The 12009-nt window shown below is 40.8% G+C and overlaps 1 protein-coding gene across 4 annotated transcripts; it reads right to left on the bottom strand.

Moving 5' to 3' along the window:
* Window positions 1-2096: 2096 nt before the first annotated feature.
* On the bottom strand, window positions 2097-10127 carry htl (heartless). 4 transcript variants are annotated; one of them, XM_065865841.2, is made up of 2 exons: window positions 9704-10127; window positions 2097-5454 (listed from the first exon to the last, which is right to left on the bottom strand). In XM_065865841.2, the coding sequence occupies exon 2, from the start codon at window positions 4834-4836 to the stop codon at window positions 2650-2652; it is 2187 nt and encodes a 728-aa protein (XP_065721913.2). In that variant the 5' UTR covers window positions 4837-5454; window positions 9704-10127; the 3' UTR covers window positions 2097-2649. The 4 variants fall into 4 exon arrangements, with proteins under 4 accessions (XP_065721913.2, XP_016936527.4, XP_016936528.4 ...); XM_017081038.4 differs by lacking the exon at window positions 9704-10127 and adding an exon at window positions 5995-6248; XM_017081039.4 differs by lacking the exon at window positions 9704-10127 and adding an exon at window positions 6139-6244.
* Window positions 10128-12009: the final 1882 nt, after the last annotated feature.

The following is a 12009-nucleotide window of genomic DNA, read 5'->3' as shown; positions in this document are numbered from 1 at the left end:
AATATTTAAGAACTTCAATAGACTTTTCTTTGTTTCCCAATCGACAAAAGTTAGAAACAAAAGGTCTCATTTGTTACTATATCATACTATACAATATGATACGAAAATACAAATTATTCACTTGGGAGCATTTTCATAATAATTTCATGATATGCTTTAAAAAAATCAAAGTTAATACTAAAATATTTTTTTTTTTTGATCCCATTACTTGGATTCCCCCTTGAAAGGGTATAAGGCGCATGCAAATTAATAGCCAACTTTGGCCAAAAATTAATTGATCACTCGAGACAGGCAACAGCGGCCACATTGCAGAGATTGCAGACCAGACTTACCGACCAGACTTATAGACCCGACGATCGATCGATGGCCGGCTGATCGCCACGAATTATGTTGGTGCTAGTGGCTAAGTGCCCGCATACTCGAGCTGATCATAGACTTCCTGAGGTAGCCGGCTCGATTAAGTTGGTGAAATGTTTTTCATGGCTCCATGAACAAATTTCAATTAACATATTCACGCAATAATTGCAGGGGTCTCCGCGGCCCACGTCGCTTGTGGTCAGTAAAAAAAAAACAGGCAGCCCACGCTTTAATCCCCACCAGACACGTGTCAAACTTCCGATCATTAGGAGGAGACAGCCGCTCATCGCACCACGCCCACTCGCACCGCTGGAGGGGCCCTAATTAATAAACAGACAAAACAATTTTAGGGCCCCTCAAAATGAAAAAAAAAAAAAATCGAATTGATAAATTATCGAAAATGCAGTTTAGCGTGTGCCTTAGACAAAAAGATATTGAGATTAATCATTGGACTAGGCCGCTCGTCATCATCATATTATCAGATGCGTTGGCGATCCTCTACGGGTAATGCCGCCTAATTAATGATGGCCACGCAAGGAAAGCGATATAAATGTCGTCGTATAATCCAGTGGGTCACTGAAAAATACAAAATCATAAAAACAAAAGGCAGTCCATGATGGAATAGGCAATGGAAAATATTAGACAATTTAATACGGTAGTGTTAGCTTCCAGAATTTATTAGGTGTCAGAACAATGAGATGAAAGGGGCATTAGGCAAAGAATAAAACATGCTTTCAGAAGTGTCTATTACCAAAAGCGAAGAAATTGTGTTCAAGAAATGATAACTCATGAGAAACAAATAAATATTTAATAATTATTGTTTATATAATGATGATGCTTTTAATAATACTTGCGATACGTTTCAAAGATTTAATTTCATATAAAAATAATAAATTGAATATTCACTTAAACCACTTAATATTCACTTAATTAAATTCATATTCAATAAAAATACGTTTATCTAGGCTTCACAACAGGTTAAACGATGAATAAGTACGCCAGCCAATATCAATTTAGACTTCTGTTGGCTTCCACACCCACATTAAGTCATGGCAATTACCGCTGATCTCTGGTTTAGACCGGCTCATAATCAAGACACAAGTTTTAATTTAAATTTGCCCCAATGCCCATATATCTCGCGAGTATCACACACAATGTTGCAAGATCGCTGGGACCACGACGGCCCACAGATCTAAGTCGGCCAACTTTTGGCCCCTGGCAGACTCTGATCATTGCTAATACCCCTGGAACCCCGACGTCCCCAAAAATCGGACACTCCACAAATCTCCCGCAATTACAATACTTTATAAACTTATTTTTCTTCTCCCATTGCGGGCCTTGTATTATCGTCTAATTGCATCGCCGACGCTCTTGGCATTTAGCGCGTCAACAAACGAGCCGCCAACGCCGCTGCGACCCCAACCCCAGAGATCCCCAACCCCAACCCCAGCCCCTTAATCCCCTCACACCTCGGCGGCGGTTCGGAGCTGAAAAAAATAAAAATAAAAAAGAAATACCTATATTTAAGAGGAAGAAAAAAAAAACAACAGAGTGGACCGCAGGCCTTTCCATTCATCATTTTTCGTTTAGTGACGCGCGTGCCTCGTGCGCCTCAAATCGAGTGTTATTTTTTTCACAGATTTTCAAATTGAGACGTCATGATCTCTCGTCGTCGGCTCTCTTCGGCTATGGTTGGTTATGGTTATGCTCATGTTTATGATTATATTTTCGAATACAAGTTCGTGTACAACATTTATTGTTTCATAAGGCAAGGCACTGCAGGCATGCAACTAACTCTAAGATAGAACATTGTTGTGCTTATGGGCTACGAGTATAATTTAGCGAGTATAAAACTGCGAATACTACAAAGATCAGTACAATCAGAAATACAACAGAAATACAACCGAATCTTAATCATAGCTTATTAGTAATCATACTAGTTTCTAAGATATGTCCTATAATATACTTAAAATAACAGCTAAAGTGGGGATAAATTCGAGCTGCTGCTAGTTTTTGGTTTTACGCCTTTGGTGCAATTTTGGTAAAATGTTCAAAAGATATACAGACTTATATCAGAGCTATATACATAAATTCGAGCTTAGATAGTTTTTTTTTCGAAGGAGTTACCTAAAGACAAGTCCTAGGATTTTATGATACTTTTCTTGGTAAACTTAGATCTTTCAAAGATTTTGTAGGACTCCGCTTAAATGGTTAAATAGACATTTGAACCCTTTCTAAATAATCTCTTTTTGACAATCTGATCTTTTCCCGGGATCCTTTGGTAGGTTTCGTTCAGTAATTACACCACTTTTGCAGGTTGTCCGTTTCCTCTTCTTCCTCATCACTTGTCGAGGGCGGCGTGTCCAGATTGGCAATATCCACATCCAGATAATCCTCCTTCGTCTGCAGCAGCTTGTCCATATACTCTACGATTTCCGTGAAGGGTGGCCGATCATCGGCATTGAAGTGCCAGCACTGTCGCATGAGTATGTAGATGTTCATGGAGCACTTGGCTGGCTTCTCCATCCGCTGCCCCGACATCAGATAGGTGTAGAGCTCCTCCGCGGACATGATTGTGGGATACGGTTGCTGTCCATATGTCATGATTTCCCACAGCAGAATGCCATATGACCAGACATCGCTCTTCGAATCGTAGAATTTCTCCTGCAGCGATTCGGGGGCCATCCATTTGATCGGTAACCTGCCATTCGTGTTCTTCCTGTAGTATTCCGTGCTCTGGATATCCCTTGCCAAGCCAAAATCGGCTATCTTTAATACATAATCATCGCTGACAAGGACGTTCCGGGCAGCCAAATCTCGATGGATGCATCGTCGCGAGGCCAGGTAATCCATTCCTCTGGCAATTTGGTGGGCAAACTTGATCAGATCCTTTTCGGTGATCATATGAGCCGGCGGCGATGGAGGCGGCTGTGAACTATCCCTATCCATATCCCTGCCAAAGGGTCGATTTTTGTACAGAAAGTCCTTTAGATTGCCATGAGGTGCGTATTCAACAATCACATATAGTGGTCCACTTTGACTGCAGCAACCCAACAGGTTGATAATATTAATGTGACGTCCAATGATCTTCATCACTTCCATTTCCCTCACCAAACTGGCAATGTCGTCATCCGTGTGGCCCTCCTTGACCATTTTCACCGCCACAATGGCATTGTTGACCTCCGCCATAACCACGCGCCCAAAAGCTCCTTCACCCAAGGTGGCGCCCAAAACGAGATGATTCCTGGGCAGTTCCCAGTTCGAGTCCAGTGGGAATTCGTACTCATTAAAGGGAGCCGGCTCGTTGCCATTTTGAAGGACAGTGGTGCGCTGCTTCTGTATCCTCACCACCGGCATGATCATGGTGTCCATGGAACCACTGGAATCTCCGCCACCCTCAGGCTTAAAGATGATCACCTTTTTGGTCCATTGATGTACAGTCTCTATGCGCTGTTTCAGCACCTTTTCATGCTTCATTTTTCGCATAGCATAGCAGACAAACAAGGCGGTCATGAGGATGAGAATGCATACACCAAAAACGAAGATGTACATAAAGCTGGCCGAATTTAAAGTGGCACTGGCCACACCGGGCTGCATATCTGTACGACTTCGCACCACTTGCAAATAGGCGGTACTATTGGATTGGCCCAGACTGTTGCTCTCCACGCAGGTGTACCAGCCCTCATCCTCCATCGTCACATTCACAAAGTCCAGCCTGTCCAGATCCTCGGCAACGATCGATCGATTGTTGGAACAGTTGGTATTCCCCTTGCAGGGCACAAAGATCCAGGCCTTTTTGCTGGTTAAATCCGACAGATACTTGCAGTCCATGCTGCCACTCTCGGTAATTTCGAGTGTGAGATTCATGGGACCGGTCATTAGGATGGGTTTATGATTCACCCGATCGCTGACTATTAGCTGGGATGTGTAACGAATGCAGTTCAAGGAATTGCATACCTTGCAGGTGTAGTTGCCACCATCACCTGGCACCAGATCCTCCATGGTTAAGGTCCAACGATTCCGCTTGATGGTTCCATAGGCACGGGTGAAGGGTTCCACGGTTCCATTGCGATACCACGTAATATTGGGTTCCGGACTGCCCAGGGCATGGCAATTGAAGGTGACCAGAGAGCCGGAGGGTCGCAAGTGCAGCTTACTCATCTTCTTGGGGTTCCGCCAATAAGGCATTGAAGTGCCACTTTCCGGGAGCTCAGCCTTAACATCATCATCATCCGCACCGCCATCGTCTAGATCCGCAATAGATTGATTGGTTTGATTGGTAACATTATTCGCTACAGTTCTGTTTTGCCTGGCTGCCAAACTATCTTTGGACAGCTCCTGACTGCTGGCCACATGGCGACGTCCTTCAACTTGCAACGATGGCTGTAAAATTAAAGGCACCAGCAGCAATATACCCAGCGATCCGCTCTTCATTGTGATCGTCAACGGACTGACTCGCCAACTCCAGGCAGCAGCCATTTTTAGGATATTTATTTTTGTAACTCTTGCCAGAAGAAAAAAAGGGCAGGCAGCACCCTCAAAAGTGCAACAGCAACTGCAGCAGCAACTCCAACTGCAACTGCAACTCCCTTGCTGGAGTTTGTCGCATGTGCTGTTGGTTTTTTAGTCACCGGAAATCCACTTTAGAGTACTCCGCTCTACATGGACTGCTCTCCCTTTTTCGCTTGCGCCGGAAGAAGATCGGTGATCTTCTAGTTTCTAATTTATAATGGAAACAACTACAGTTGCCTCTTTAGTGCAACATGTGTGCCTTTGAAGTGATCCACTCCTACACTCCTCTTACGATTGCAATCGGATGCCGATGATGATGATGATGATCCTCTTGATGATCACAATATCTTGTTGGTGTAACGGAAATACTTTCCACCAAAAACAATGCCGCCCGGCTTTTATAATTATTGGTGGGGGAGGGGTGGTTGTGTGTGATATTCTCAGTGAGTTGATGGATTTATGGCAGCCATCTTGTCACCAAAAGAGCTCCACTCGTGGGCGTGGATGATCGCAGATTCCATAGATCATTCGGCAGCTTGGATGGAGGGTGGATTCTCTGGATCGTGTTTGATGTGACTGCAACACCTGGAAGAATGCATACGATTAGATTTATGATCACATCCGTTGAGTATATTACTCGAAAATATTTCTAAAATCTTAAAAACAAGTGAAAAAATGATTGTGGAAAAGGAAGTGTAAACGATGCATCCGCTTAGTTTCTTTGACTCAAGGAATTTCCTTTCCATTTTGTTTATAGGCACTTTTTGTGTATTAACTTTCCAGACGCTTTGCAGAGATTCTTTTTGGTCTTGACTCGATTAAAGGCCATTTCCATTTGGCGAGCTTAATTAAAATGTCGCGCACATTTCCGGTAACTTGTTCAACATTTCTCGTATACCCGGTTTCTGATTTTTGTCCAGCGCGTGCCATAAATTAAAAATGGTCCAGAGGAATGAGCTCAGAATGTGCGGCAAATACAACAAGAAATACTGAGGTTTTTCATCTTTTACGCGTTGCATGTTTTATCGATTTTGAAAATAGCTTTATAGCCGTGGGCACATAAAGATTTTTCGGCTGGCACTCTTTTAATATCGCCGTAAAATTACGACCTGTCCTGACGTTTACCTTTTTGGCGAGAGGAAACTCTTTTCAACTTGTTGTCGGTTTACTTGACGATGGGGTCTATATATATAAGAAGAGCGCCCTCAAAAGTCGTTCTGTTTAATGTTCCATTCTATTTTTTGCACAACTCTTCCACTCTTCACTCACGTTGCTCCCTTTCTCTGGAGGGGTTGAGAAAATACCTTCCGACTTTTAGCGATTTGTGAATTTTCACGGAGCTGAACGAAAACTGTTCCAAATTGGTCTGGGTAGTCCGATGTACTGAATATGCCCAATGCCAATTCCGATTCCCAGTGATCGCACATGATCTCCCTCTCTCTTATTTCTCCGACACTCTCTCTTTCTCTCCCCGGATCGCCCTTCTCTCTTTCACTATCTCATCTCTCCCACATAAAAGTCCTACCCAATGCGCCGGCGTCGGGGAAGAACGACTCAATTTAGTAGGCCCTCGAGTCGCTTCCACTTTGACCGTTATACTTCCAATGCCTAATACCCTGTATTTTTTGAGTGGATAGGTATATACGAATTTTGGTACAATATAAAAGGCAAAATAAGTCTTAAGAACATATCGTAATTGCTTAAGTAACTGATTAATTTTCTGAAGAAATTTAGAATCCAATGTAAGTTGAGGTAATGCAGTTCATTTCTTAGTTTCAGTTCTGATATTTGAATTTTTTTGTGCTTTTTTTATAATTTGAATTTTTTTTAACTACAAAAAATAAATTATTAATTTATACCATCATGACCTTTTACTTTTCGTTTTTAAGAAATATATTTTTTTTACAAAAAAAAGTTGCAAATTTTTAAAACTTAAGTATAAGCTTAAAAACTGTAAGAACGAGTTCAGAACATCGACTCGTCAAGTATTCTATAGTCACCAAATGGAAAAAGTCGCGTTCCCATTCTTGTTGTGGATCTGTTTTGTTGGTCGTTGCCATTAGCGTCCCGCATCTTTTCGCTTTCAACGGCAGCCTTAATTTTTCACATATGCTCCCTCTGTATCTCTATAGCTCTCATTTTCCCCGAGTATTTCTCTCATCTTTAATTAAAACAGACACAGTTTCTCTCGCTGTTCTGGTGATCTTTCCAGTCCCATTCAGCCCACATCTGGCGGACAAAAAATTAAAGGAATTATAAGCAACAAAAATAACGGCCAAAGAGACTACTGAGTTGTGTTGTCTCTGTTCTCCCGCCCCCAGGGCCACGCCTACAGTCAGAGTCGGAGACAAGGGCAAATATTGTTTCGGTTTGCATTTGGTGCTCTATTGTTGACTGCAACATGTGGGCACATCATCAGCACCAGCCATATACACATCTACCTAAGATCGTGCCACATGTGTTGCACAGACATTGTCGTCGGCTCTCGAGGGGAAGTCGAAATCGACGTCGACGGTATGATGATGGGGTTATCCAAAATTCTGACTTCCAGGAAGCCATCCGCCAAATCGGAAACTGCCAAAAATACATGGAATAGTTTTTCCTATCCCCCTACGGTGAATTGACCTTCACCTCCATCGAAAAACGACCGCACATTTTAGTATATTTCCTGTGCAGTCCGAAATAATCGAAAATAAACAAACAGGGTGCGGAAAGTGTTTGCAAAGTATACAAACAACGTACACCTCCTGTCGAACTGAACCGGCGGTCACTTGGGATCCATTACACTCGCACGGGTTCACCCCAAGTGACGCACTTGGTAACCCCGCCACCTCGCAGTTTATTCCGCTTATACGATACCAAGTGGAGACCGGCACGAGTCTGTTATTTCGCACGGTTCGTCGGCAGGTTCCAGCCACCCAATCTATCCATTCGTCCATCCATCCATCCATCCATCCACCATATGCCACTCAGTACGTGACAGCGAGAAGGTTGGATCCCATGGGGGAAACGAAAAGAAGCAGACGGAGCAAGAGGTTGAGTGTACGAAACCGACCTTATCAAAGAGCGAAGCTAAGGATTTTCCAATTGCAGAAGAAATGTTTTTGAAAACTTTACCACGACCCTAATCTGTTCTTCGAATCAAATTCGAATGAATTGAAATTTACAAAATTATATATACAATTTATGTCAATCAAAAACATTAAGTCTTTTTTGAGTCATGTCACCCAAGTTTTTTTTAAAATTATACTTAGTCAACCGTCCTTTCTTTTTTTGGATAAGAAGTGCATGCTATGTATATCTTTTGCTGCAAAGGAAGGCTTTGAACTCTATGAATATATACAATTTGTATCAATCAAAACCTTTAAGTCATTTTTGAGTCATGTCACCCAAGTTTTTTTTTGGAAATTATACTTAGTCAACCGTCCTTTCTTTTTTCGGATAAGAAGTGCATGCTATGTATATCTTTTGCTGCAAGGGAAGGCTCTGCACTCTATGAATCATATTTTATAAGAACAAATTTTATACAGTATATAAAATGGTTTTAAATTAATAAGAAACATTTCTTGAAAAAAATGAATTCAAGAAAAGATATGGAATCACTCTTGAGAAAGTTTATATTACTTTGTTTATCCTCTACTAATGAATACAAACATTTGGAATGACTTAAGAGCAAAACCATTAAAATAGAATAAATATTTTAAGAATCTAGAGTAAACTAAAATTTTGTGATCGAATCTTATAAAAACGGAAATAATTATAATAAAATGAAAAAATTTAATGATAAAAAAAAATTATAAATTCCAATATTATAGAAACTAGAAATATTTTGAGCCATTAAACTGCACTTAAGTGTTTATAATATTTTGTTTTCACACGAACTCAATTATTTAATGTTTTTGGTAATGATTCACTTCATTATCACTAAAGATCAAAAGATCATTCCGATGCTATTGGGTTTTCCCACCTGGAATGAGAGAATATCAGGAATTGGCCCCACAATCAGCTAAACAAACCTAATTATCATTCATAAATACGATTGCCGACCAGAGAGGAGAAAAGTAAGGAACGACGATCGTCGGGGAGCAAATTGAGTGATTGCCAAAGGCAGCGGAACAGAAGTCGAGACAGTGAGAAGATGGCATCGTAAAGCTTCCCGACCGACAAAACAGATACCCGATAAATATATACAAATAGCTATAGCCATATACACACAGATATAGAGCAAGTCGGACAAAGAGCAGACAAGTTGAAATGTTTGTTTACGCGGCTAGAAAATATTGCATGTTCCCTCTAGAATCTAGATGCTGCTGGTTAATAAACAAAAACCCATTCCCTAAGTCAAGCTGAGAAACAAAAAAAAAACAGAACAGAACAGAAAACTAAATTATGAATTTGAAATATGTTCTCAGCTCGGTTAGGTTGTAAAAGCAAATAAATAAATATAAATTAGAATGGGAACGCTGTGGAAAAGTGCTTTCAATTTGAGCATGAACCATAACAGAACCGAACTAAATAAAAAACGTATTCTATGGGGCTCTCAAATCCCGAACTGGCCATATTCACTGTGTTATGGGGTAGTCAGAGAACAGATAATTGAACGATTGACCACATACACAGCGAGATAAACGACACAAATTGCTTTGGTTCACCAACATGGGACCACAGCACTTTTTACACATTTTGGCCTTTGGGTGAAAAGTCAAATTGCTGTGCGCGGTCAATCAAAAAGTAGACCAAACAAATGATTTGCGCAATTACGCAAAAAAGCAAAATAAACCAAAGCGTTGCAATACGTATAGTAGCCAAAGCATATATATTTTTAAAGACTTACCTCACAATGTGCGTTGCTCCAAAACAAAAAGCTTCTTGCCAAATAGCCAAATATCCAAAGTGTCTTTGCCTCTGCGTAGGAAATTCTCTCGCCTTCGTTTAAATTGTAAATGTTTCACCAAAAACACAATTGAGAAAGTTCACAGAATTCGAGAATGTTTCCACTTAAAATTCTTCAAATGTTTTAGTACGTATTTATATGGCACTTGGGCACTTAAACAGAAGGAGAAACTGTTGCACACTTGACTCTGTCTCACTCTTCGCCTCTTTGGTCTTGGTTCCAAATGTGTTTCTACAGTATACCGTACTGCCTGCAATAATTATTAAACATAATTATTGATAATATATTCGATCGATCGATGTCGATTTTCCTCCGATTTTCTAACTGTAACGGCACGCAGTCCGATCGCAACTGAACAGAACATCGAGCCGAACCGAGCCAGCTCTGCGAAATAAATCTCTTCAATTAAATGAGGGAACAAATGAAACGAATTCATATTCCCCCATCACAACATTCTGCTGGAGAACACATCTCTGCAATGTATTTTCGCGGCGGCCGCATAAACAAATACAGAAAACACACAAAATTGAACGGAACGCCAGCCACACATTGTATAATCCCAGCCGAAAGAGAGGAAGGGTCGAAAAACGGGGATATGTATGGATGGTATGGTATAGGGGCTAGGGGATACACATGTGTGTATCTGAGTGGCGGTGGTGGTGGCGGCCTTCCCTTGGAAAGTGAAATGTAATTGAGTGCGGAGACCGCGCTCGTTCTAAATTCGTTCAATTGAGTCGAAAGAAATATCTCAACGAGGGTCGACCACCACAAAGTGTTGCATATTTTCGAGCGCACTGAAAAATTTCATGAATATCATTATGAGGGTAGTGAACACTTGGGAACTGTACCAATGATCCCTTATAACACCATTAATACAATATCTCTATTAATGTCAAATCCATTATATGATAGCTATACCTTATAATACAATTCTAGTTTTGACAATATTGAAATATTATTTTGAAAGAAATTACTTTAGTTTTTCAAAATTGATTGTTTTGCAAATTATTCAAATTTTTTGATGACCATAATATATTAAAAAAAATTTCCAATCGATACCAGTTATCAAACCAACATTAACAAATAGTTATCAATTTAAAACTAATTTTAAGCAACCTTAGGCTTTCTTCACGCTTCGAAAGAGGTGGAAAATTCGGAATGGGATTCATTAGTGTGTACAATACCACGCTAAGTAAGTTAGCAGTTATTAATTATGGGCTACTTATGGCAAATGCCAAATAGCCAAAGGCCGAACCGGTAGCCAAGATGGAAGAAAGCCTCCCTAATGAATGACACTTGAGTAGAAATAGCATCAAAGAACACACGCTGTGAGCTCCAAAGACAATGGGCATCGTTTAGCGTTTGTCTCTATGGAGACCCCAAAAAGGGTTAACCAAACAATGGACTTCTAGGGGATTTTGGCTGAAAATCGAAAACAATTAACGATTATTGGCCATCAATTGTGGAGTGAGAGAGACCCGCTCTGTGCCAAATGGCGTTACGCCTGACTGATTAATTGATGTTGCTGCCCGGAATGGGAGGATCCCCATGAGTGGTTAGCATAGTTTCAACAGTTAACAACCTCGTAAAACCAAAGACCAGGGAAACTCGGGTTAAAGACGGCCACCACCAGCCAGTGTATGGTCATAATACTTAAATTTTATGCACTCCTGGGCAATCCTCCTGGCCGCCGACTCCCAAACTCCTCGGGCTGCCGATTCTCAGCTTCCGTATGGCTTTTCAATTTGGCCAGAACGAAACGCAAGTTGTTAGCGTTTCGAACATAGAAATAAATATTGGAAAATTGGCTCAAAGTCTGGAACGCTGGCTCTCGCCTTTGGCCATTGGCTCTGGGAATCTGGGAAATGGGAAATGGGGACCGGCTTTTGGAGACACGATCTGCCGGGCCGAGTTGGGCGACACGATCTGCAACCATCTCGCAGAGATCTCGTGCAGAGCAGCCAAACAGCATAAAGTTAATTGCTAATATGATTAATTGCACATTAACATGAATTTTTATAGCCAATTATATGCGAAATATGCCAATGAGAAACTTTTTCGACCAGCAAATTAAAGACCAAAAAAAAAACACGAAAAAAACTTAAGGTAACTGAAGTGCAATAGGTAAAGAAGATGGGCTTTAATGCTGTCATTGGATACAATATATTTAAAATGGTCAAATTGTGACTTATTAAATGAGGAAAAATATAAAAAAAAAATTAAAATACATTCTTATAACATTTTAT

This window comes from Drosophila suzukii, chromosome 3 (assembly GCF_043229965.1).
Source record: "Drosophila suzukii chromosome 3, CBGP_Dsuzu_IsoJpt1.0, whole genome shotgun sequence".
NCBI lineage: Eukaryota > Metazoa > Arthropoda > Insecta > Diptera > Drosophilidae > Drosophila > Drosophila suzukii.
This window is presented reverse-complemented; position numbering and strand designations above follow the sequence as displayed.